The 27546-nt window shown below is 41.5% G+C and overlaps 3 protein-coding genes across 3 annotated transcripts; 1 reads left to right on the forward strand and 2 right to left on the reverse strand.

Annotated features, from left to right (window-relative positions):
* Positions 1–231: 231 nt before the first annotated feature.
* Positions 232–6793, reverse strand: krcp (kelch repeat-containing protein). The gene is made up of 13 exons (XM_026352368.1): positions 6576–6793; positions 6103–6264; positions 5937–6018; positions 5617–5676; positions 4306–4534; positions 3937–4035; positions 2732–2863; positions 2442–2629; positions 2147–2343; positions 1975–2069; positions 1808–1862; positions 1503–1600; positions 232–1083 (listed from the first exon to the last, which is right to left on the reverse strand). The coding sequence occupies exons 1-13, from the start codon at positions 6635–6637 to the stop codon at positions 845–847; spliced, it is 1698 nt and encodes a 565-aa protein (XP_026208153.1). The 5' UTR covers positions 6638–6793; the 3' UTR covers positions 232–844.
* Positions 6794–8068: 1275 nt separating this feature from the next.
* On the forward strand, positions 8069–13128 carry cct7 (chaperonin containing TCP1, subunit 7 (eta)). Its single transcript, XM_026352988.1, has 12 exons — positions 8069–8126; positions 9280–9363; positions 9476–9545; positions 9628–9734; positions 9886–10064; positions 10238–10409; positions 10537–10701; positions 10802–10990; positions 11171–11268; positions 11387–11519; positions 11987–12193; positions 12306–13128. The coding sequence occupies exons 1-12, from the start codon at positions 8121–8123 to the stop codon at positions 12534–12536; spliced, it is 1641 nt and encodes a 546-aa protein (XP_026208773.1). The 5' UTR covers positions 8069–8120; the 3' UTR covers positions 12537–13128.
* On the reverse strand, positions 12824–27037 carry hspa12b (heat shock protein 12B). The gene is made up of 15 exons (XM_026352987.1): positions 26930–27037; positions 26599–26834; positions 24708–24771; positions 24119–24201; positions 23674–23798; positions 23407–23593; positions 23099–23203; positions 22780–22896; positions 21061–21238; positions 17475–17561; positions 16262–16366; positions 15923–16181; positions 15649–15752; positions 15051–15241; positions 12824–14977 (listed from the first exon to the last, which is right to left on the reverse strand). The coding sequence occupies exons 3-15, from the start codon at positions 24751–24753 to the stop codon at positions 14504–14506; spliced, it is 2061 nt and encodes a 686-aa protein (XP_026208772.1). The 5' UTR covers positions 24754–24771; positions 26599–26834; positions 26930–27037; the 3' UTR covers positions 12824–14503.
* Between the last annotated feature and the right edge of the window lie 509 nt (positions 27038–27546).

A 27546-nucleotide genomic window follows, 5' to 3' on the forward strand; every position in this document is an offset into this window, starting at 1 on the left:
TAATGCACTTTTCCACTTAGTGTCAAACTTAATTTAATTCACATCCGTATGATGCTACCTAGTTTTAAGTCAGAATAAAAAGATGGGTTAATTATTCTGAAAATGTTGTAAATTGAGGCCAACTGTGCTTCTTGCTTCTGTGTATTTGCTTCCTTTCTTTGTGGGGATGTAATAACCTGAATAACATGCAAAAATGTCATTTAGTGGAAGATTACACATCAGAGACAGGGCCGCAATAAATGTCTTTATTAAGTAAAACAGATGCCAAGTGCAAAATGGAACAGAACACAAACATGAATATAGACTTTTATACTAAATCACAAACATCATTTTGAAGACAACAGCAAATACAAAATTTCTTTGACCATGAGGATAGACATAAAAACAGTTTATGCACTTGCAGCTGTCCAAAGGCAACAGATTTCAAATGGTGATAGCCCCAGTTATTGATGTTCCAGAATAAAAATATACAATTTACCTGAGGAAGAATGTTTAACTATGTACAGAAAGTCTGACATATCAGTCCTGATTTTGATGTAAAAAAAATAATTATTACAATTTGAAAAGGGTTGTTTAGAAATCAGCAAAGGTTTATTAATACCAGTTTGCACTACATGAGAAATATGGTTGAAATTTTGAGAATCTGCATTCAAGAAAATATCCAAAATATACACAACTTGAACGCAGATCTTCCAAACACAAATACTTTAAAAGACAAAAGAAGAAAAGGCTCATTCCACAAAAGAAAAGCACACAAACTGTAGGAATATAAATAATAAAGGTGGTTGTTGAAATAGCTTCACATCCAGTCAGGAAGTGAGGATTCACCTCTGACTCACTCTCTTTAAATAGCAGAGAGCAGCTCCCCCACACTGACAGTCGTCAGGTCGGAGTAAAAATTGCCCTCGTTGTCTCCGCCTCCAAACACCAGCAGCGATTTGCTGACGGGGCCGGCGTCCATATCCACGTCTTCATCCTCCTCTGAGAAACGGTGGGGACCTGCTGTCTCCATAGTGATGATGGAGTGCCCCGCTCTGGGGACAGAGAGCTGAGGGAGCGTCACCTCTGTCCAGCTGTTGGTGTCTGAATCGACAAAGTGAAACACATCATGCCTTAAATTATGTAAAAGTCAAAGTGTAACATGTAGGATAATGTAATGGTTTGGTACAGTGGGAGCAGAAACCACTAGTTGATTAACTGACAATGTACAGAAAACTAGTGGGATACTTTGAAGAAGTGAGGGTATTTTTTGAGAAGGCAAAGGAACATTTCTTAAATATGATCGATGTCTGGTTGTCTTATCCTTCACAGTAAACACAAACATGAATGAAAATGAAAACAGGGCAAAGAGATGAGGAAGTTTTACTTTTTTTTGGACACTTATGGAAAAAGCTATCTATTAATCTATCTATCTATCAAGCTCTAAGCTAGACAACAAAGGTTCTAGCAGGCCTCTTTCTAGGATGTGTTAAGTGAGTTTGTAATGGCGAGCTGCCTCTCACCGGTATCAAAGATGAAGGTATCACTGAGAGCGTTGTTTCCGTTGTAACCTCCATGAATCAGGAACTTTGTGTCTGACAGCACAGCACTGCCATGCCAGCTGGAAAACACATGTATACATGTAAATTCTTTAAAAACAAAAACAAGTTCTGCAACTCACATAAAGTAGCTCAGCATTTCTTTATATGATATATGCAGGTTCCTCAAAAAACATTTAATGGCAGCTTTTGAATCTCAAACCTCTTGTTTGCTAAAATAAATTATTTAACAAATCAGTGGTTTGCTAACGACATGAATGTGCGAGTACCTTCGAGGGGAGGGGGCTTTTCCACTTGTTTTGACTGCAGAAAACTCCATCAGACCTTAGAAACAAACAAGTAAACAAAAATGTTGATGTAAATTGTTAGACAGATGTGCAGGCCTGTGTATGTACAGATGCTGTAGATAATGTATGTGCATGTGTGTTCGTCTTACCAAGGTCCAACATGTACATGTCATTGTAGCATACAGGAGTGTCCCATCCACCAAAGACGTAAATCTTCCTCTCCTGCATCACACATGCAGAGTGACTGGAAGACAAACACTGAGAATCAGTGATCTGTGAAAGCTTGACTGCTGCGATGATGCTCAAATTAAGCTGTCTTACCCTGATCGTGGGGAGGGTTTGTCTCCTGTGACAATGGGCTCGTACCAGATGGAGAGGTGGGGATCGAAGATGTACAGTGAGTCACTGCAACCATCTGGCTCCGGGTTTGGACGAGGAAACACCCCTCCCAACACGAAGAGTTCACCACGAAACATACTGCAGCTGTGGTATGCTAGAGGAGGAACCTTACCTTGAGCCTGCGGGAGACAAGTGCGGAGCAGGACATGTAGAGAGGGGTTTAAACAAAACAAGTCCTCAAAGAGGTGTGGAGTTTAAACAAAGTCGACATACATACCTCCACCATGGTCCACTTCCAGCTCTGCGTGTCCAGGATGTGAACGTCATTGAACCATTTCTTGTTCTTAGAGCCTCCGAACACAAAGATCCGCTTGGAGTGAGGGTCATAAATGGCTGTGTGGCCAATTCTGGCTTCAGGAGTCGGACCCTCTGCTAAGGTCTCTGCAGCCACCCAGGACAGGTCCTCTGTGTAGCGGAGAAGAGACACTTCAATATGACATAAACATCAGAGGATAGGGTTCCCAACTGGCTGCAAATATTTAAGTTTTAAAACGTAATGTGACTGACCTGTACAGAGTTTCCACATGGGATCTTTGCAGAAATGCATCCTGGCTCCCTGTCCTCCAATAAGAATTGCTGTCTGAGCATCAATGGGACATAGTGTCTGACCCCAGCGTCCAGATGGGCTGACCAGTGGGACTGCAGGACAACCAGAGATGTATTATACCTAAAAATGCCTCATATACAACCTCAGAATAACAATCTGAATGTCAACATCCAATGGAGTTTCAAATTTCAGATAAGTGTCGCTGCAAATTCACACCAGATTCAAAGTGAGGTTCAAAACTGGTCCTTCTCAACATTATAAAAATCACTTACATCTCCAACAAAAGGACAGCTCTGAAGATTACCTAACTGCTTAGGAGCTCATTTAAAGATACTATTTGGACCTTGGTTAATGCCTTGGTAGCTAAATGGTTACAGTGCATGCCACATAAAGGCAGCTAACACAAACCAGACAATTAGACTGAGACATTTATACAGCTACATGTTCAACGTGCCTTTAAAAAACAAAAACATTTTATCTTATTGCAGTGATCTTATTTACATTTGGTTTTACAATGCATCTTGGGCAATCGGATCACAAGTGTTAGCACAAACCACTTGTTTAGGTGGGTTTGGAGGCATTTGTAGCGTAAGTGCCAAAATATTCTGATGGATCTCTGACAAAAACATCACAAGAAAATGCGTCATCAATGCAACATATGATGGCTGTTTTGGTGAGAGTGTGCTCGAATGCAATTCCTAGGAGTGATTCTGAGAAGCTTGATAAATACAGGTCCTGATATGGTATTAAAACAAGTCAAGGGTAGAGAGTTTTTTATTGTGATTTCTAGGGTGCAGTTTTAAATATATGTTGGAGAGACATGAGAGAGAGAGAGAGAGAGACAGGTTTCTCATCTAACAGATTTTCTGAAATATCAGAACTGTTCTTTTACAGGTATAAAGCCAACAGTGTTACCCAGGGATCTGTTACCTACAAACACCTTGATAGGCCGTGACCTGTGTGAGTCACACATCTGTTACATTCCTGCACTGAACACTTCTCACTGCCAGAGACAGACAAACAGAAAACTTCATTCTGTGAACTCAGGTGGGCGATCAGATCAGCATCCTCGTACCAGTTATGGGACTGACAAGTGAATAAACATGACAAAAAGTAAAGATAAAAGACAGCCAACATGGTATGTAATGTGTATGCACAAACTCACCGGCCTGTGTGGGAGTCTTGGCCTGCCTACTCTTCGCCCTGGCTGCACTCTGAGGAGGCGTTCTTCCCACAATCCCCTGCGCCTCTTCTGCTTCATTAGCTGAAGAAAAGATTTGGTAGAAGAAACAGGACACAGAGATGCTTCACTCCTCCACACTGAGTATTTAGCACTAATTGTTATAAGCAATACTATTCTGTTTGTCCACACCCGCACAAATCTGGTTGTTTTGGCCACATTTCATCCAAAAACATCTTTTATCACATGTATAAATAAAAATTGCTTTTTACACAGCTGGTAGGTAGTAAAATTAAGTCACTAGGACATTAGGACAATAAACAGAATTATCATTCTCCTTATAGTCTCTCTTACCAGTTCCCTTCATCTTGGTGGGATCTCCACTGGCGAACAGCTTCTGTCCCCCTTTGGCTTGACCTCTGCCTTTTCGTACAGGTGTGGTCTTCTCCGGAGAACTGTTTGGACACGTGTTCTCTTCCCCTTCTGTCTTTGTGGCCTTTTTTCTGTCACTGTCTTCATCTGCCATTCGCTCTCTCTTCCTCTTGCCGTTGAGCTCTCGGGCTGTGAGGTGAGCCACAGTGTCCTAAAGGCGACAGGAGTTCAATGAGTATTTAGTATAGTTTGAAACATTATTTTAAGGTGATACTCTGGTGTGTGCTGCTCAGTGGGTTTTGCGGTGACTTATGTTCATTTGAAATTTGTATTTGCTAATGTACATACTGTCTAAATAATAGTCTGTAAACACATTTACTACCATCAACACAGCATGTCATTTCTTTCCAGTCTGCCTATGCCTAAAAGTGTATAGTGTGTAATAATAATAATACATAATAATCAAAATAATAATAATTACATTAATCTGATAATTTGTATTGGGATCTGCAATGTTTTGTTTGTAAATATCATTTTTAAAAGTATAATCCATGTTACCATTACAAAGTCCTACCACTTCAAGTCAATTATTAGCACAGATGTTTTAGACAGATGTAAATTATGTAGGTTCTATTACACTGTACGTAGCACAATTTCTATTTGACACACAGAGGTTTTACTCACAGTAGCGAATTACAGATCTTGTAGAAAGACTTTCTAGTAAATGTAGTGGCTTGTGGTTCATTCAGACCAACAGAATGCAGATCTATAACATTTAACTGTGTTACGATGCACAGATGAGCCTGAAAAGTGGCAGGCAGTGTCCAATTGTCAACAGGTTTTCAATAAACAGCTGTGTTTACTGGTTAAAACACTTCTGTGATAGATTGCCTTGTGCATCTTTGGTCCTCAAACATCTCTCTTCACTCTTAAGAGCTGGTATAAAAGGATCAGAGAGAGTTCCAGGCTGAGTGAGGATCAAAGAATAATCATTTTAAAGACTTGAGATGTACCCTCTGAAGTCAAGACAAGAGAGAACTCTCACTCTGCTCTTGATTTTTCTTGAGTCTCAGTGTGTTTCCAACAATTTCCTACATTAGTTGTACAGACTTTCTGCACTACCAAATGTGCAGAAAGTCTGTACAACTAATGTAGGAAAATGTTGGAAACACACTGAGACTTAATTCAAAGCCTCTGACAAATACTGACCATCATGTAGAATATGAATGTTAGATTTGTTTTCCCTTAGGGTTTTGACTAGTGAAAAGATTATTTCAGTAATAATCTGATTACCTTTGGCGTGTATTCCTTCACAGCGAGGACGACTTCTGGTTCTGACCAATCTGCTTTCATCTACAAGAGCAAAAGGAACAAATGCAGAAACAATAACATTAACACGTGACTCCGTCCATGAATAAAAGCCTTGGGTTGTAACCAACTTTTAGATTTTAGGCTTTCCTTTTTTTAATAAGTAATGATAACATCTAAGTTCTCCACCAACACTGCTGTTTTACTGTGACACCTGGGTCACTGCTCCAAATGTGACTTGGTTTTTAACCAGAAACACTTTGTTTAATCCTAAAGCTGAGAGGTCTGTTTATTAACATGTTTACCAGGTTTCCTCCCTCCAGAGAGACATGTAGTGTCACACTGTCTGTCCAGGTCTCTTCTTCCCACTGCTCCCACGACAGACACCTGGAGGAGAAAGTATACTCATTGAAAGGCTACAAATGCATCTGAGCAGACAGAGCGTCTCTTGCCTTGACACCGTGAACCCACTTGTTATAGGGAGTCAGTTTGCCGATGGTGATGGGGATCCGGTCAGCATCATTGAGCTCCGCGTTGACGCAGAGCCTGTCCCCCCACTGCCCGCTGCTGAACAGCACCACCTGGTGGACACTTGGCGGAACGGCAACGCACACCCTGGACGACCCATCGGCACTGAAAATACGTACAACTGGTGAAATATTGGTCTCTTGCAGCTCAGCAAACTATTTACACATAGACAAGTCGTTCCTGATGTGTGTTCCACAATAACAGACAAGATAAACGACGTACGCATCGCTATAAACACAGATAAACTAAAGAGGCGCCAATGACGAGCAGTAACGCTAGATAGCTAAAGGTTTAAGACATGACCACAGTGACCACAGTAGCGTATACACATTAAAGCTCAGAGAATTCATGTTTCGAGGTGAAATACAAGTTAGCATGAACGTTAGCTGCTCTAACGCAGGTGATGTTACTCTTACCCCAGCAGCCTTTGAGGCGGACCGTTTACTCCAAAAACCGCATAAACTCCGAAATCATTCATTTCGCGTTTTCCTCTAACAAAGGCAATTTTTTTTCTCAAAGCAAATTAAGGAGTTCTGCTGTAGTTGGCACCGTTTCAAACATCGAAATAACGATATTATTTCCCTTTGACTCCATCCAAAGTCTCCCGCCACAGAAGTGTGTACAGCTTCTAAACTCCGCGCGACTTCTGTCCCCGGTGAAACGTTGTGTGCGCGTGTTTTGCGGATCACTCTGTCCGCACGTGCGGAGTCTGCGTTGTCGCATGCACGGGAAACGAGAGCTCCGCCCGCCTGGTGCATCCCGACGCCCAAATCGAGCGCACTGCAGGGTGTCAGTCACAAGCTGTGGGCCAATCAGAGGCTGCATTCAGCTGCGCTGCGAAGCGTAACAGAGGCTGCGTTCAACAACACCGTCTGACGTTTGTGGATTTACTGTGCAGCTGCACCATTTGTTTTTCTTTTTTAAAATTTTACTCATTTCGGTTAAATGCTGTTGTTTTTAATATTATATTAGCAGAGAGTATTTTCACTTAGTGTTTGCTCATGAAAGAATTGATGATGTCAAGTCACAGTATGATGATATGGATATTTGTCATTTGTCCTTATGCTTATTGACCAGACTGTAAAGCCTCATGGCATGTGTGTGATATTGAGCTATGTAAGTACCAGTGTAATAGAACCACAAGTGTTCAGTATTACATGAACAAAGAAGACGTTATTAAATACATTTCAATAAAAAAGAAACTGTGGAAAATAAATCCGTCATCATGTAATAGACTTTCATTTTGAAATAAATATTTCTACATAATCTCACAATTGAATTGTAATAAATAAAACGATGAAGAAAAGTAATGATGAGTTCAGTGTTAATGATTATTTGTAGCATGTCTGAATGTATTAGTTCATTTGCACAAGGTGAATTCAGCAAAAGTAGACAATAGATTGTGATCTGCAAAGAACGCAGTTACATATGGACATAGATTATAAAAATAATCCTATAAAACGTTGACATCCTTGATAACTACTAATACTACTCCTATTAAAATACGATACGACACACAGTGTCCTCAAAAGTCTTTTTTTATGTTATGTTGTAGGGTCCAATTTACTTGCCAGGTCCCTTTTCCGGACCACATGGCAGCCAGCCACAGCCAGAGTGATGATGACACTTAGAATAAATGTTGTTCTGTGATCAGAGGTGATGTAAAAAGATTTTAGCATTTAAGAAAAAATTGGTCACATTCTTTTATGACTACATTTCCCACATGATAACTTAATCCATACCGTTTGTTTAATAGGCAACTGAACACATACTAGTGACTAAACACGTTTGGTTGTTCATTAGTAAGACTGTGTTTTAGTGCAGAAAACGAAAACAAAGAAAATTCAAATCGTTGATAAAATATTATAGTATGTTCTTGAACATATCCCCAACGACTGTCGCTGTCGAAAAGCATTGTGGGATAGGATGCCGGTCGAAAGCTTCTCGAAGGAACTGCAAAGATGATGGTGAGTGAGCTAGCATTTATGTGTTGAACTCTAACTTACAATCCATGTCCATCCTTCACTTTTTCAGCGAGCATTTACTTTGGGATCATTCTTAGTTTAGCAGACCATGTGTTGATAGTGTTACGAAGCAAGTATTCCCGTGAAAAAATATTTTAAAATGATTTTAATTTTAACCAGACACTGCTAGCATCTTAGCGTCACCATGTATCAATGGGCGTATACGATGCTAACGGTGACTTTAGCTAATGTTTCAGCAAATACGATGTAGATAATATATACTGCATTCGGTTGATAACTCTTTGGACCGGTATTTTGAAGACATTTACTTTTATATTATGAGTTCAAATAAAGTCCATTGGTGTTGTGACGTGATGAATTAGCTGTAATGCCAAAACTCTTTGTATGAATAGCTGCATTGGAAATATCAGTGTTGGACTGCTACAGATCTATAAATAATGCAACATTTAACATTGGCCATTAAAGATCTGCCAAGCAATAATCAGAAAAAGGTGATACACGATTAAAAGGTGTTTGACAAGTAAAGGTACAAGTATTATTGAACGAGCTAATGCTTGACAGTGACACAGAGCTGCATGTCTGATGGTAACAGAAGCATCACAGTCAGTGTTTTTCCACACACCTAAAACTGTAAATGAAAGAAGGTCAAATTTACTTTGACAGCATAAAAAAAACTAGTACTTCTAAGTTCAAAAGTGAATCACATTTGTTGTTTATTTGTGCACGTTAACTAAGTTTGATAGATGCTGTACAAAAAGCAGTCACGCAAGGTTATTAGATGTCATGATTGTATAATGACATCATAATAATCATAATAAACGTCACAAATTAATTTTATTGAAAGACGGTGTATGTCTCAGATGTGGTGTTATCAATGAAAAACACATTATTCACACAACAGTTGTTTTGCAGCTTGCACTAAAACTGAATTTGGTTCGTAAAGCTTCTCACAGTTTTTTCTTCTTTTTTAACCATTCTCTTTGTTATTGTCCTGAAGAAGCAAACTAACACTGCACAAGTGTACAAGCGTTACTCAGAATATTATTGTGATATAAGTGTATGTGAATTATTTTAAGTTGTTTCTCTGTTTAAACTTTTATTTTCTCTCTTTCTTCATCCCTTTTCTCCCCTCCAGCCCACACCGATTATCCTGCTGAAGGAAGGGACAGACACGTCTCAGGGCATTTCCCAGCTCGTCAGTAACATCAATGCCTGCCAGGTCAGAAAACAACCCTGTCTTTCTCTTAAGTGTAGATGTCCTATTTGTAGCAGGCGTTTTAACATTCTTTGAGAAAGTTTGTCTGAATATGCTTTTCATGTTTCCTACCCAGGTGATTGCCGAGGCTGTCAGGACCACCCTGGGGCCCAGAGGAATGGACAAACTGATGGTGGATGGCAGAGGTGATAGACAGTGTTGAACAGTGAATGGATTACAATATTATTTGGTTTGAAATTCCCTTATAAAACCTTTTGTGTTTTCCAGGGAAAGCCGTAATCTCCAATGATGGAGCCACCATCTTGAAACTGCTGGATGTGGTTCATCCTGCAGCCAAAACCCTGGTGGACATCGCTCGCTCTCAGGATGCTGAGGTGAATAGTTTGTGTTGGTGTTTGTGTAAAGGGTTAATACTAGTTATGTGGTAATAAGGGACAGTACAACATCTCTAAATGAATGCTTTAACCTGTTAAAATTTTAAATATTGTTATTGTTTATGTATTTATGTTTTGTAACATGTTTTAGGTTGGAGATGGTACCACCTCCGTCACCCTCCTGGCTGCTGAGTTCCTGAAGCAGCTGAAGCCGTATGTGGAAGAGGGTCTCCACCCTCAGACCATCATCAGAGCGTTCCGCACTGCCACCAACCTCGCTGTCAGCAAGATCAAGGAGATCGCTGTCTCTGTGAAGAAAGATGACAAACAGTGAGTGCTGAGTTTTTAATAATAATTTATTTACAGGGCAGCCACAAAACTCAATGTGTCATAGTAGCAAGATGTTTGGTTTATATCCATGGATAGTTACATTTTATATTATAAAATCAATGATGTTGTTGAACATGTTTATAAGTGTCTTTTCTCTCTCTCTGTCCTCTCAGAGAGCAGAGGGAGCTGCTGGAGAAATGTGCAGCCACAGCCCTGAACTCAAAGTTAATTGCAGGACAGAAAGACTTCTTCTCCAAAATGGTGGTGGATGCTGTCATGTCTCTAGATGAGCTGATGTCCCTGAAAATGATTGGCATCAAGAAGGTCCAAGGCGGAGCTCTCGAGGTTGGTGTTTGAGTTCATCAGTCGGAGACCTGGTTGTTAATGAGGAAAAGTTAAAAAGAAAGTTAAACAAGAAGTAAAAACATCACAACCCCCTATTTCAAATTCCTCTTAAAAATGTACCATGCAGGATTCCCAGTTGATCTCTGGGGTTGCATTCAAGAAGACCTTCTCCTATGCTGGGTTTGAGATGCAGCCAAAACACTACGAGAATCCAAAGATTGCTTTGCTTAATGTGGAGCTGGAGCTGAAAGCTGAGAAGGATAATGCTGAGGTCCGCGTGAAATCCGTGGAGGTATGAGGAGATCATATCACAGGATTAAGATGCCAAACTAATGTCTGAAATGTTTGTAATGAGTCTGTTTACCTCATTCCCTGCTGTATCTGTGTACCAGGACTACCAGGCCATTGTGGATGCAGAGTGGAACATTTTGTATGACAAACTGGAGAAGATCTATCAGTCAGGAGCTAAGGTGGTTTTGTCCAAGTTGCCCATTGGTGATGTGGCCACCCAGTACTTCGCTGACCGAGACCTGTTTTGTGCAGGCAGAGTGCAGGAGGAAGATCTGAGGAGGACCATGATGGTAGGAGACATGCACAGACAAATAGGGTTAAACCAGTCTTAGTTTCATGAGATTCAGTTTAAAGAAATTGTTGCCTGATTTAATTGACTTCTGTGATTATAAATCCAGACGCAGCTGCAGTGATTTGGGTACTTTAAAGAATGATCATCCTAGTTTGACTGTGTGTAATGTGACTTGCAGGCCTGTGGAGGCTCCATCCAGACCTCAGTAGGAGCACTGACTGACGACGTCCTGGGACAATGTGAACTCTTTGAGGAGGTCCAGGTTGGAGGCGAGAGGTTAGGAGGACAAATTTACATCTGACGTGAATTCTATGTTATTTTTTTTAATCTGTTTTATTTGTTACTTTAAATGTCTTCTTTATGATCACATTCTTTACCTTGTGGGTACTTGCAGGTATAACTTCTTTAAGGGCTGTCCCAAAGCAAAGACTTGCACCATCATCCTGAGGGGTGGGGCAGAACAGTTCACAGAGGAAACAGAGCGCTCACTGCACGATGCTATCATGATCGTACGCAGAGCAATTAAGGTCAGTGGACAGCCGGGTTCTTATTGTGTGCAGCTAACGTGAGAGCTCTGTGTTCAGTTTAGTTGTCCAGAAAAAAACAGGACTATTCCCAAACATTAAGCATACACATCTATAAAAGTTTTACTTTGAGTATGTTTAGATTTTTATTATTGAAATGAACAGCTTAAAACCTGTGTCTTCTGAATATAGCCCACAGTAAAAGCACTAAACACTGATAGATACACCTGCCAACGTTTTAGGCAGTGTCTGTGTTCTCAACAATATTAGTATCTAATATTAATAATATTATCTAAAATTAATATTATTAGATAGTGATGTGTGGGTAACATAATAAGCGGAGGAACATAGATACGTTATTTGTACTGTGTGCAAAATTAATTTCTCCACCATATAGATTTTTATTGTTTTGGCTTTCAATTGATTAACATAATGCAAGGCGCTGACTGTTTTGTGAACGCCATTTCCAGAACGACTCCATCGTAGCAGGTGGAGGAGCCATAGAGATGGAGCTGTCCAAGTACCTGCGGGATTATTCCAGGACCATCCCTGGAAAACAACAGCTGTTGATTGGAGCATACGCCAAGGCCCTGGAGGTCATTCCCAGACAGCTGTGTGACAATGCTGGCTTTGACGCCACCAACATCCTGAACAAACTGCGCGCCAAACACGCACAGGTAGGACACACAATTAGTCCTGATCAACACTTTGACTGAAGCACATTTGGTGTATAGGTGCTTTTATGGACCAGTTTTAGAAATGTGTCTATTCTCTTTCATCTTATTGCAGAGTGGTATGTGGTACGGTGTGGACATCAATAATGAAGACATTGCAGACAACTTCATTGCCTGTGTCTGGGAACCATCCGTTGTGCGGATCAATGCGCTAACAGCGGCGTCCGAGGCAGCCTGCCTTATCCTATCGGTGGATGAAACGATCAAGAACCCACGGAGCTCTGTGGATGCACCTCCGGGTGGTGTCGGCAGGGGCAGAGGCCGTGGGAGACCCCACGCTCACTAAGACGAGGCAGGAACAAAACCCCATTTTTAACTGGGATTAAAATCCAAATGTAGGTTGATGATTTTTGTCTACGGCTATGTGTAAATGAAGGTTGTGTTGAATGCAGCTTAGCACGTTTGACCTGCATTTGGATTTGAATTCTGGATAACGTGAGGATAGAAACGTTGCGAATGGCAGGTGTAATGAAACAAACAAAAGGGGGAAATGAGGAGTGCATCTTACAGTTCCAAGGCAGATTCTTGACTTTGTCGAAAATGGCTGACATTTCTTGTGTTTTTCATCTGTAGTTTTTTTTTTTTTCTTACTTAGGCTTTGACATGGTATTGTCTGTTCAACATTTCAAGCTCTGTATCTTCCACTTGTAGCCATTTTACACAAAAAGGATGTTGAAATCATTCCCTCTTTTGAAATACTCGTCTCCCTTTAGGTCAGCTTGTCCTCTCTGAGCTGAAGGTGCCATTGCATATGAGTTCTGTAACATGAAAAGTAAAGCACTGATAGGATGTGGAGCAGTTCTGGACCATCATCGGTTACGCTGTGTGAAGCTATTTATTGGATCAGTCTTATCAATAAATTCACAGCTTAAATCATACTGTTGACTCGTGTCATTTATGTGTATATGGTAAAGGTGGGACAATGCATGTTTTTTATCTGTGGTGTATGGTAAATGCTTCTTTTATTGTTAAAAGAAGAATGTGATTATTAAAAATGGCTCAGTCACAAATAGTGAATTTATTATTTATATGTATTTGAAAACTGTATAGCCATGTATTAGACAAGAAGAGGAAAGACATTTTCTCTTTGCAACCAGTGCAGTTTAAAAAAACAAAACAGAGATGAGGTCAAAACAAACAAGTCACTGTGAAGGTGGTGTGGTTCTCACCTTGGTTGTAACTCTATACATGGCTTCAGTTTACTACAGCATACACATGATTAAACAAAGCTAGTCACAGGGTTAGATGTGATATATCATGTCTCCAGGTGCAAAAATTCACCTTAAAGCTGCACTTAGTCAAGTGTAATGTGAAGGGTGGTGCTCGGTTTGATGAACCTACCTAGAATTATCAGACAAGGCAACTAATGTCAATATTTACACTTTGATTTGTTTTCCCCAAATCACAAAAATTAATCAATGCAGCTTTAATATTTTTTTCTGTTGTTTGTACAGTTTAGGCTCCCAGGATAACACATTTGCTAAGTCTTATTTCAGACAAATGGATAAAATATTCCTTATTTTAGACTTTGTTAGAGACACTCAAATGATGTAATAAGAAAACAGTGCTTCTAAGGACGAGCAAAGGATCTTCTGATGTGGTACTGTTTTTCAGCTTGTAGTTCAGTTCATTCTGCACTGGGGGGCGCACTATCCCAATCACATTACATAAGGCCACAGTGCAAGTGGTAATGAGAGTTCATATATAGATAGTGGAATAGGATTTAAACGAGGTATTAATAATAACGTGAGGGCAGGGATAACAGTTTCTGTAGCACTAGACACGAGTGAGTCTCACTCTAGGTAGTATTAGCTTTTTCCAGGTTGAAGTATTCTGCAGGATCTCTTTCGTTCACTGCACTAGAAAGTTGTATTTCGCTTCCAGCTTGACTTTGGCTTCAGGCAAGTGTTCCTCTGAAGATATTTTAGGCAGGAAATACCTGGGACCGCATTATGTGGCGTGACATGACAAACTCTTTACTGGAGCCAGAAGGCAGACAAACTCACTTCTTCTTTTCCTGTGCAGAGCCCGGTCATCCTTACTGCTCAGTCCGTTAAAGCTCTTTTCAGGACTTTAAAAATGTTTTCTCTCAAGATCTTTTGAGAATGAGTAAATGTAAAGCATAAAAATCAGAATTTTTAGATGTGAGTTAAAAAAAAATGTAGGGCCCAGTACCGCTTTTTTTAAAATCATCATCTTTGGAGTCAGTTATTTTTGTGTTTTTAAACATTTGTGTCCACTTCCTGTTCCCCCTCAATTAGACAGGAAGTCTATGGATGCGCGGACAGAGCGGTTAGACATGACATCGACAGCTGTGACTTTAATCTCCGTGTCTCCAAACTGCATGGTCGCTCTGATCTCCCTCCTTTCTGGGACTCCTCCTCCTGCCCCTCCCACTGCGCCTGGAAGCGGCAACGGTTCCGGTAAGTCTAAAGTTATCGTCCCGCATTTCCTGACGCCAGGGTCAGAGATGTATGTGACATCGTCTGTGGCGCTGCAGTAGATGTTGATGATGATTTTTCGCTGTCCAAGACGAGCTGGCGTGTAGCTCCGCCTCACGACCTCGCCCAGAGCCACAGACTGGTCGACGGAGACGAAGCGGTCAAGGATGTCGGTGCACCACTCACGGCCATCCTTGATGAGGAGTTTGTCACGAGGGTGGCGCCCCTCAATGAAACGGTTCAAGACGCCAACGCCATACGTCAGGGGGCACCGACGCACTCGCACCTGCAGCAGAGAGGTGGTTAGATGATGCTTTGAAGAGATACCCTCACACTAACAGCTATTCCTGAGCCCTCACCACAGTGGGATCTAGCCCGAAGAGCACAGCGCCCTTCAGGATGGTCAGACCAACGTCATGGGGGATGATGATGCGACACGTCTGCCCCAGTGACTTCTGGACAGCTTTCTGCAGCATGGGCGACTCTGCAAAACCTCCAACCAAAAAGAGGAAGCGCACGCCATGCACCTCCGGCTTCGCCATCAGCTCCTCTGTCGGAGGAATGAGAAAGAGGAAGATCTATTAAGTTCACTTTGGCTCTTAAAACGAGGGTCAGATGAAAACAGAGTGAAGACAAAGTGACCAATGCTGGGCTTGAACTATCCATCAGGAATAAAAACAGAAACATAACCCTAAAAAAAGCTGCTGTTTGTTGTAAATAGACAACAGCTCGTCTGTAAACCATAAAAAATGTGTTAAATATGTTTTGCTGTCCTGCTGCTCTGTACCTTTGCATTTAAGGGTTGAGCGGTTGTAGTTAAAATAGGAGAATGTTGGGAGAAAGGGAAGGAAGAGGAGTGAGATGGAGAACAGTTTGTTTTACACACCTTTGCGTCTGTGCTAATATCTGCATGTCAGCGTTTGTGCATGTGCAGAACTGCGTTTGCATATTTCTCACCAATGTGTTTGACAATGTTGACGATGGTGGGTTGGAAGAGCTCGTTCATGGCTTCCTGTGTCAGACGCAGCATCCCCTGGGACGACCACTTCACTATGTTCATGCTGACACACACGAGAGAGTGAGAACGGACACTGTTACAGACGCAGTTTTGGTAAAATCACTCCATCACAAACTCAACCCTCGCACACACACACACACACACACACACACACACACACACACACACACACACACACACACACACACACACATCTCTCACAGACAGACTCACTTGCTCCTCCTCAGGGCGGCCTCCACACTCTGCCCTCTGTGCCTCTTGTAGTAGTCGATGAAAGAGAAGGGCAGGGAGATGTTGAGGGCGTTGGCTCTGCCCGGCGCCGCCGTCCGCTTCCTCGCCTCAAATGCGATGGTGAGGTCAACCCAGGCTGCCGGCCGCTTGGCTTTGAAGCTCTGGATGAAGTCCTCACCGAAGATCTGGCACAGCATGGCTTCGAAGGCCAGGTCTACACCGACAGCGCCATAGGGTCCACCTGGGAGAGAGAAACATGGCACTGGACACTGCTGGAAACTGGGAATTTTGTGTATTAGCGTGTGATGTGAAATACTGTACCTGAAGCCTTGTAGAGCTCTTTAAGAGTTCCCTGTGGCTGCTCAATCTGATGGACTGTCAGATCAACTGTTCCTCCTCCACAGTCTGCAACAATGTACCTGTCACCTAAACCATGGCAGAAAAAAAAACACAATCTACTGATGCTCATGTGCTCGGGAAACATTTCGTATTTTCATAGATTCTGTTTATGCAGTGCAGTAAGATGAGGTATTTTAATTTCTGTGGCATGTCTAACAGTCATATTTTCAGAATGTGTGTGTGTGTGTGTGTGTTTCCTCTGAAACAGACTGTCAAACATAAACAACCTCCAGGCATCGGTGATTACTGCGCGCCCTTCTGTGAGCGTGTGTGTGTGTGTGTGTGTGTGTGTGATAAAGATCTGCAACGTTTTTCCCTGGTACAACTGACCACACCCTAAGCGCCAGTGTAAGAGCGAGTATGCCAGTGACTGAAAAGAGAACGAATGCAACGAACAGAAATGAACAAAACCGTGAAATACAGGTAGTGATGAGCTGAGAGAAGAAAATGCAAGAGTGTGTGTGGTTGTGCGGACAGGAAAGGGAGCAGGGTGTAAAGGGTCTGCAGGTCAACAGGGTCTGCAGGGGAATGTGGCGCTTCAAATCTTTGTCACAGCTCAACAGAGAGAAAAGACTGTGTGAAATCAGTGAAGTGGAAGAGTTGGATTGTCCAGATTTTGTCCCTAATAGTTGTGTGTAGTGTTGTAGTGTAGTTCTCTTGCAATATGACTTTAAAAAACTTAAGAGGCCTTTGTGTCCCACGTCAGATCTCATACTTAAGTTCTGTTGTATGACAATATCATAAGTGACAGGTGTTATGATTTGCATAAGGACGCTCCCATGTCAGAGGCAGTTAAATAAACCACAACAACAAGCTGTGTGATCTGTTATTGAGCACATCAAGTCAAACTGGTGTGCAGATACTGCAGATATGGGCGATCAAGAGCACGGCGAATGGAGGAGAAAGAGGAAATGATACAGGGTCAGTAGAAATGTGTGGAAGTAGGTGTGTCTGATTCCCATAGTCAGCCGGCTGGGGTTAAAGGGTCATCAATCAACATTTCAAACATGTGTGGTCCTTCAGTCTGTCTCAAACACACACACACACACACACACACACACACACACACACACACACACACACACACACACACACACACACACACACACACACACACACACATACTCAGCCTTACCAGTCTGCAGCTCTGACCACAACTCTCCGGTTCCACTCTCCACCAGGAAGGTCCTGCTGTGTCTGGATCGCCTCAATTGCTCCCGCGCTGCACACAAACACACACACACACACACACACACACACACACACACACACACACATCAAGATAAATACACACAAACACAGAGCATATTCAAGCTTTTATCCCTTTGATATTTGGATAGGATTTTTGTTTCACATGCACTTGTAATGAATTGAAAGCAGTTCAAAGGAAATCACAATAATGTTAATAATCCACAAAAGGTTCAAGTTTCAGACAGTAAGCACAGCGTCCTGTCTTACTTAGTTCATATATGTGAGGTTTAAATGTTTAAATTTAAAAACAAATTGGTGAAACTATTTCTTGGTAAAGAACAGAAATATTTTTATTTATACTAAAGATCATCTCATAAAAGCCATAAGATCCACACTCTACCTACTTAGCACCAACAGCAACAGTTTGTCTTTCGAGATGGTGGAAATAAAATTAAAGTAAAGTCGTCACTGGCTAACCCTGAATTTAAAGGACGACTTATGTTGCTCCATATCTGCTTGATGTGTAAATGAAACTATTCACTGTAACAACTTCAAAGGTGATCACGCGTCAGTGTTTAGTTTGCAGGGTACTGTATATACAGTACAAATATATCAGTTATTGCAGCTATATTGCTCACACACATGATTCATTTAAGCTAATTGGTTTCCTGCAGTATTTCTGACTTTGCTTAAAAAGTTCAGATCAAGTGAGCCTAAATTAAAACATGTGCCTATTGCTTCTAGTTCTCCATACTGACTGCTTCAGAGGGCACAGCCCCCCTAGGCCCCCTTTTCTAAATAAAATGATTCATCAAGACTTTTCATGGACTCTCTCCAACTGCAGGTCCTCAGAGTCATCACCATTTCACCACCTTGCACTGCTCTACTCTTATTCAAACATTTCAGTTATTGCCCATTGCAAACTTGCTTAAACGAAAACGGACTCATCTTTAAAGTTCAACTTACAAGATGAATGTTTTACTATACCTCATTTCAAGTGTAGGTCTTTCAGTCCAAGTAAAACAAGGAAAATGTACCAAAAGAGTCATAATGTTTCTGCATGATGGAAACAATATGCTGGAAATGAAAAACACTCACATTTCAACTGTCTCTTTCTTCTTGACAAGTAAAGTGCCTGACTGGCAGGTTAATATTATGGCTGGAGACCAACAAAAACAGAACACATTCAAATAAAGCTGACAGAAATACTAAATACCTGACAGCCTGTTTGACAGAGCAGATACACTTATACGCCTCCATCCACGCAACTGAACACCCTGTTTGCAAACGCAGTGAGGGCAGTGCTGGCCCTGATGTTAAAGTAGGGAAGTCATATTGTAAATCATAGGTTTGACAGCCTGAAGCAAAGTGTTTGTATGATTTAAGTAAAAGCGTTTTTTACTCGGTTTCATCAAATCGCATGGGCGCCACACACACCGCAAAAATCTGAAGAGGAGAGAAAGAACCGAATAATTATAACAGCTATAGACTTGTTGAGCAACAGTGACCTACATTAGGCCGAAAGAAAGTTCTCTTACAGTTGTGTAAGGCCTGTGATGATTCAGGACGGCATGTATGTGAATGTATGAGTGTGTGTGTGTAGATAGTAAATGAAGCTGAACAAAGAACACCACAATCATGCAGGCCTTGATTTCATCCGTGTGTGTGTGTGTGTGTGCGTGTTTGTATGGGGGTGATGAATGGAACGCAAATCTGGAAACCATTTACATGAAACAGCAGAAAAAGACAACCACTGTGCATTTGTGTGTGTGTGTGTGTGTGTGTTAATGGCTCCCCGGTGCTATATTTGGAAAAGAAATGGGGTGGAAGAAAAGCTAAAGATAGTAAAAAACCTTGACTGTGATGCCAAATGTGAGCCTGTATGCAAACATGTCTCCATGAGTGTGTATTTGTGTGTGTGTGTGGCTTGTTTTTGCAGACTTGTTGCAAAGAGTACAACCTGGCAAAACAAAGCTTAGGAGAGAGAGAGTGTGAGAGGACGTGAGCACAAATGTTAGGAAGATGGAGGGAAAAGAATGAAAAATGAAAGTGAGTGAAGGAGAGGGCAGGAGGTGGTGAGATCATAGTCTCCCTGCACCTTGTTCCAATTACAATATCCTGTGTTGAGTGTGTGCCTCTTGTGTGTGTCACTCTCTGCATATGTATAAGTGGGCCTGTGCAGGGGATTTTGGACAGCGTGTTTGCTCGCTGAATTATGCATCGGCCTGCTTTTTTTCCCCAGCATGAAATTGCTCTTTGTTCCAGTGCTGTATTTTAGTGGCATTTCTCTGTAGCAGAACTGTTTGATTTCAGTGCCGCTCTACTTTACACTTACACTACGACAATATGTCTGAGAGACCAATCAGGCAATTAGAATATTTTAAAGTTCACACTTTTGTCGTGCACTCGCTTTTGGTAGATTTGTTTTTCCCTCATTAAAAAATGTCCCAAAAATGTTTTTTTAAGACTACTCCATTCAAAATCGTAATGTTAGCAATGGATCAAATGAACCTGGGGAGAATTGTCACTGTAGCATCTTTCAGCTCTTTGGAGCACTTCATTTGATTTTACATCAGATAATTATCACATTAAAATAAACGTGAATACGTGTATACACAGATTAAGCTCTATCATAGTTGAATGCAACTTTTTTCAACTTTTCAAATTTTTATTCATTGCTCACAAACCAATTAAAGGTATTATTTGGGTTTTTTAAAGCTTGATACAATACTAACATATTGTATGTGTGTATTTGAAAGTAGCTCTTGTTTGCTACAACTGCCTGTGTAAATTACACACACTCTGTCGAATGTGTGTATAAGTGTCAACACACACAGCCCTCGTTCTGTGCAAAATGCACTCCAAACCTCAGCTGAGATTCATTTGAAACAGAGCCACTAAGCTAAATTAAGTTGGTGTCTGAAGATACAGTGTGTTTAAGACATATTTTCCTCTTTTTGTTCCCCTGGTAGTTCTTTGCTGAGCTGTAGGAATATCTTTCTTCTCTTCCTGATTCTGCAAAACATAACATTTCTTACAGCTGCAACACTGAAGAAAGTGTTATAACATTTCTTGCACGGTATAAAGTTTATCGAAGAAAATAGCTGGCCCACTCAGGGGCAACTGGTCCTGCAGAAAGAGTCCTTCTGTGGCCTGTTACAACACAACTCTCCTCCTCATTCTCCCACTGTTCATGTTTCCATCTCCCCCCATTTCTCTGTTTGCTCTACATAACACATATGGCCTGTCCAGGGTCATACGGGCCTGGGTTTAACCACACACACATACACAACTGCAAAGTCATCTGAGGCAATACTTTGAAAAGCATTAGAAATCAGATCTTCACCCCCAGTGATCTCGCTTCTCTCAAGCCTCTGCTTCTCTCAGACGCACACAGATCCATCTTTTGCAAAAACCACAATCCCCAAGTGAAACCAAACAACAGCATTTCCAGAAACACAGTTTGGTTTCATGCCTATGCTACCACAACATCTACAAGATGGATCACACGCAGTCTCTTTCTTCACTACCTTGCCTGAAGCTGGAGTCAAAGGGCCGGGACTCATCAAGCTCAAGGCCGTTGGTGATTGGCTGCAGGCTCAGGTCAAGAACCTGGTGAAGACGGAGCTTGCGGCAGTAAATGGATGCAGCCTCTGGTTCCAGGGCAATGAGGAGCTGTTCCGGGCTGTCGGGAGACACCAGACCAGCCTGGATGGGGCAAAGCACAAAGAGGGAGAGAAACATTTACAAGCAGCATTTTACTATCCTGTTATTCTCTTATTTTTATTGGGGTACTGAGGGGACTGAAGAAGAGAGCTAAAGAGGAGGAGATGGAAATGAAAACAATAGAAGATGGCTCATGGAGCAAAACACCTGCATGCCCTGATGGCCAGCTGTGCAACATAAAAAAAATATGGAGGAATATTAACAGATGCGAAAGGTGGAGAAGGGAGAGAAACTGACTCAAATTAGAGATGGTTATAAAAAACAGGCTTCAAGAAGATGTACAGCATAGAAGCTTTGGTCTTGACTCGTTAGGAGTGAACTAGAGTGTTTAAAATGATGTGTGCATGTGTGTGAGCATGTGTGTGTGCGTGCGTGTGTCTGCAGGGCGGGTCTGGGCTCCACTTCCTGTGTTTGTACGCCAGTCTCGCTCATTGTTCACCCCTGATGACATCATCACCAGGAAGCACTCACACCCCGACAGCCAGGATACAACACAGGGTGTGTGTGTATGTCTGTGGATGTAAAAGTGTGCATGCACGAGACTATTTATGTACTGTGTGTACCATGGTGAGTTCACGGTGGACGGCGTACATGATAATAGATGTGTTTGTGTGTGAGTGTGTGTGAATGAGAATAAAAAAGTAAAAGGAAATGTATGGCGTTAATTGAAAAATGTGCACTGCACAACTGGATTTAAATTCATGGACACAGGTTGGTCTGTTCTCATTCATGTGCACTGTGACAGGACTCCTGCATTCCTGTCCATGTACGCACACTTCCCACAAGTCATTGTAACATGCGCTGCACACTGAGGAGGACTGTGTGTGTATAGTAAGTGATCTTCATGGGAACATTAATCAGAAGTCCCTTATCTCATGCTCCTCTTTGTCTGTTTCTCTCTCTCACACACACACTCACACATGCAAGTGTACAGCTATCCTCCGTGTGAATGTGTGTGCGGATATCTTGAGTCTAGGTTCTCAGTCCTCTGATTGTGGAAAGTTTTATTCAAATAACACGATGGTGACCACACTTTGGACAATCATTACTGCCAAAACCATGCGTCTCCAATCACTTTTCATGAGATAAGAGAGACAACCCTGTTTATTTGGGTGTATAAATATGTAAAAATTAACTGTGCAAAAGAAGTAAAATTTATATATAATAGTTATAATATTATAAAAACCAAAACCTAAAACTGAACTGAACTCACTGGAAACTTAAAAATAACTTAAAGGGCAACTTCAGTGATTTTCAACTTCCTTTCTGTGGGTCTAGTTCAGTGTTTCCTGTTTTAAAATATCTCTCTGTTTCAAGAAGAAACACTCTTCTGGAGATGACATCATCAGTTTAAAGTTTGTCATTATGTCATCTAGAGTCTGGAGGAGCAGGTCAACAAAGACTACAAACTCTGTAGTATGAGCAAAGTGATTACTGTACATGATGATGACATGATTTGGAGGAGCTTTACAATTACTTTGCCTGGATCCACCTATCTGTTGCAGTACAACGTGTGTCCCTACCAGGTATGCAGCCTCTCTCATGAACTGTTTGGCAGGTTGTCTCCACACAGCAGGAACAGTGATCACCCATCTTATCTCGTCTCCTTCCAGCACTGATGACGACTGGTCCTTCACCTCCTGTAACATGAATTAATGAAAATGTCAGTGACATTTGCTAAAAAACGTATCCAAATATGAACCTATTTTCTCCTGGACTCAAACATAAACTCATAAACCCCCCAACATACTGTAGAGTATTGATTTAATCAATCTTGTATTTCATTAGTCTGAATGCAAATATGAAAGCAACGATAATGTAAGTTAGAGTTTTAAACTTGACCTTTAGAGCATGTTCTCTGAAGAAGCGCAGGGCGTGAGCAAACACCTCAATGGCCCTGACCCTCCGACCATTGACTGCTTCCAGCTCTTTTTCCATGGTGAGGTCCTGCAGCGTAAACAACCACATTTGCTGAAACACTGCTGCGCAAAGTTGTCCTTCTGCTTTAAGTGTGACAGTGGTTAACTCTTATTTTTTTAACCTGTAGAAATGTCATTTTTCATCTTGTTGCAGTGATTACATTACAATTGAGTGCAATTTTAAATCTGCATATATCATGTAAACTTTTGTCCCCTCTCTCATTCTCTTACACTTGTGCTGTGGATCTTCATTTTGAATTTATCGAAATAGAGCCAGTGCCGGGCCTCCTCTGGGTCCAGGTCATGATAAAAATCCCTGGCTGCAAACCCAAAACTGTGGAAGCGCAATTCAGGAGTCAGCAGCAGGCACGTCGGGCTCTTCTGGTTGGCCACTCCAGGGTCACCGCCCTCCCAGCGCCTGCATGGATTGAAGGAAAAAATCAATCATCTGAAAATAAAAATAGGAGCTAAAGTGAATGTAGGAATATGAACTCATACTTCATCATGTGTATGGCCTCCGAGTCCTGCGTGAAGCTGAAAGCATAGCCACTGGAGGTCGTCCCGAAGTCTATCGCCACAACAACTGAGAATGGACACGCCATCCTGGGTCTAACTTCCACCCTCTGAGAGAAAGAGAGACAGAAAAAAAGAGTACATCTGATTCAATGCAGAGTAGGTTTAGGAAAATTCAAAAACTATGCCTAAAATGGTCTGTTATATCTCTCTACTACAGAGTTATTGGGTACATGCGTCAAGTCTACACATCACTTTAAACTGTGAGTATACTGCAAGTGTTATTATAAACCACTAATGACAGTGTGAAGTGGATGTGGCTGTGTAGGTCATGTTTAAGAGCGCTATATAAAGAAAAACAAGTAGAAAGGGTGCAGAGGAATGTCTGTGGTGTGTGTGTGTGTGTGTGTGTGTGTGTGTGCATAGCTACCGGTGAGGGTGAAGGTGTGAGGGGTGTGATGCTGCAGTCATTTCTAACTGTGGCAGGCGATGATGGGACTGACGAATCATCACCTAGAAATAAATTCAGTACAAGGAGATGAGAAGAGAAGAAGAGAGATATAAAACTAATATGCAGCACCTAACGGTGGCTTTTAAAACTGCATTAAACTATTAACATCTCACTATAAATGTGTTTCAGTGTTGGAAAAGGGCCACACGTACTCCACTGGAAAATGAACACAATAGCCAAATAACCTGTTTGGTTAAATATGATATGCAGCCATTGGAAAACTCTCTACTACTGTCATCAGACGCCTGATCATAACACATATAAGTGCACACGCAACAAAAACATAGAAAACAAACAGAGGTTCAGACATAAACACACACACACAAGACCTGAAGTTGAATATTTGTAATGAAGTGGAATGACTGGAATGTCACTGGAATCTGATGTGAGTAATATTCCCAAGTGGGAGAGGCACATGGAAAGGTCAACGTGTTCATGCTCCAAAAGATAAAGGAGAAGTGAATCATTTTAACTGTGTTGCCGTAGTAATTTGGTGGATGTGCCTCACCCAGTATCTGCAGGCTGTTTGAGTCTGGCTGCACCATGTCAGCCATCTTTACAGGAGCCAGGATCTGCAGAGAAACACACCGACAGCAACATGACGCAGTTATGCAGAAAACGTCGCTTCGTGTCTTATAAATGATCTTATCGGTTTGACAGAGAGAAAGAATTTGATGGTCTCTTTCACTTCTGATAAAACGAACTACTTCTGAGCTAGAGTGAACCAGCACAATAGTTGTCGGGCCTCCAAACCAAAACAGATGAAAGATACCAAAATGTGGCTTGGTGCTAAGGTGAACTGCAGAGCAGGGAGGAGCAGAGTGGATTGACTTTGTGTCTCATGCTAGTACTAAATTGCTTATTATAACTTTGAGTAATACAATGCAAGAATTAAAGTATTGATTAGTGCACCTTTAAGTTAATGATTATTTTATCGAGTGGTAAATAGATACCAATAAACAATAATCTTAATAAGAGAAAGACAAATAGAGAAAGCCATTGCACAGGCACACAGTTATGACCTGTGCTGTGTCCTCAGAGATCTCCTCGTTCACTATCTTCAACATTATAAGCACTCTATATTGAACAGTAAATTAAGATTAATGAGTGGGAACTAAAGACTTATTTGTTGTATCAACAACAAGTGTAGAATTCGACCCTTTAACATAATGCTGGAAAATAAACGTAGCGCATTAGATGGTAAAGAGAGAAACAATTTTGGACGAAGATGCTCAGCAGCCAGGGAGAGGAAGTCAAAAAGACACACCCCAACCATTTTTCACAGCAAATGTCACAGTGCACTTGAATTTAAATTGCAGCTACTATGACCGTCAGCCCATGGAAGCTTTCAGATGTAACTTTATGAACTGGAATGTCTGCCAAATATCACATTAAACCAAGACCATAACAAGAAACATGTGGACAAGTCAGAGAAGCTGCATGTTTCTGTGTTGTTACACAACATACAATTAGTAAAGACTTATCCAGCGCATGTGTGTGCATTTATTCTGTATGTTTATATAATCTACTTTGTTGTCTTTGAGTGTCCTTGTATATACAGTGAAAGCAGCACTGTGAGCGTGTGTTTCTCTGTATGGAATTGCAGCACTGGGAATCATCGCATCACTCTGTGATCTGAACCAGGAGCAGACTTAAGACACGAGTGCAATGAAACAAAGATGAGTTTTGTTTAAATCTCGTTCTTGTGAGTGCCTGTGCGTAAATGTGTGTGTGTGTGTGTCTATTGAGAGAGAGACAGACAGACAAAGGAACCATAAGTTCGCTTGACGTCCTCTCTTTACGTAAATTGCATTGCAACATCTGTGTGCATTTATTCAAGCATGCAGCTGAAACATTCAAATATAATGTCTGATCGTGCATGTGTGCGTCCTTTGTATTCTTTTCCTAGTGGCTGTCCTTACTATTGGATGTTAAAACCAGAACCTCGAGCATGAAACTCTACATCTCTCCACTTATGTCTCTTTCATACGGGCTACTTTATTTTCTCTTATATATCATCTCTTTAAGCTTGATGTGCAATAGATGTTTTACACCCGCAACCTTTTCTTAATTTTTCTCTTTGTCAGACATGTAGCAGGAGATCAGACCAAGAATCAGCTATAACTCCCACGAGACGTTACATTAGACTTTAGGGACAGACTGGGCAACACGCTCCACTTTTATGCACCATTAACAATAGAACTCTTGCCCGTTGAAGTTTACGGAGACATTTTGTAAACATAACTATGCATTTACTGGCAGGACAGTTACAGCAAAGTCATACATGCATAAATGTACAAAAATGCAAGTTTATAGTTAAGAAAATAAAAAGAAACCAGTACAAGAACGACATGTCATCAACATTATGAGTGCAATAGCTTTCTTTAATGTTAACTCACCTCTTTTTTTGCTGTTGCAACACTACGACCTTGTCCTTTTGTTGCCTCTCCAAATGTATTTCCAACCTCTACTCTTTTCTAAACTCTTTTCCACCCACTTCCAGTTAAAGGGATGGAGACTAGAAGAAACAAGAGGAAACTGTGCCTAGAAAGGGGATGCTTTTCTAGAAACCCCTTGTTAGAAATGTAAGACTTCCCAGCTGATTTGTAGGCGGATTTCCTAAAGCTGGAATTCCCTAATGAAAAGAAACCACAGTGAGAGGTGATGAATGGACGGACGAGCCGCTGCTTTAAGGAAGAGGATTCATTGTCTTATCTTTAAAATCCTTACTTTTCCAAATGAAGTTCTGAGTTAGATCTGCAGCCCGTCTCTCCGCTGGTGCACAGGAATGTCAGGGAAAAGCGGTGACCCACACATGAACGCACACACACACGCACATATGCAGGAGTGGGAGGGTTGTGACAGCACATAGGAGGTGGAGGGGGGGGGGGGGGTGCTGGAGGGTTTACCTCACAGGGAAATTGCTGAGGGTGGAGTAATCTTGAGTGGGCAGTGTATCCCAGTTAAGTCATCTTGACCTCGCCTTTCCCTCCCGCTCCTCCCCATCTATCCTTCCTCTGTTTAATTAGCTCTTCCTGTCTTCCCCACCGCTTCTCTTTTTCATCTCGCACAACTTTAAATCTTGCATTTCCCTTTTTCTCTTCACTTGTTGCTTCGTTTTGTTGCTCATTCCTCTGTTTGACTCCTTCCGATTGTTTGTTTTCATACCTAGATAGCGTCTCAGTTAACATTTATGAACAGCCTTCTAACTCTGCAAAGAAAAGCAGGAAGCAGCCAGGTGTGATGGGTCAACCTAAAACAAATAAACGTCATTCCACCGCTTCATCTTTTCAGTGAACACCTCTGAAAGTGCTTTGATAAAAGGGAGGAAAAGCGGTGACTCACTC

The sequence above is a fragment of the Anabas testudineus genome, chromosome 18 (genome assembly GCF_900324465.2).
Source record: "Anabas testudineus chromosome 18, fAnaTes1.2, whole genome shotgun sequence".
Taxonomy (NCBI): Eukaryota; Metazoa; Chordata; class Actinopteri; order Anabantiformes; family Anabantidae; genus Anabas; species Anabas testudineus.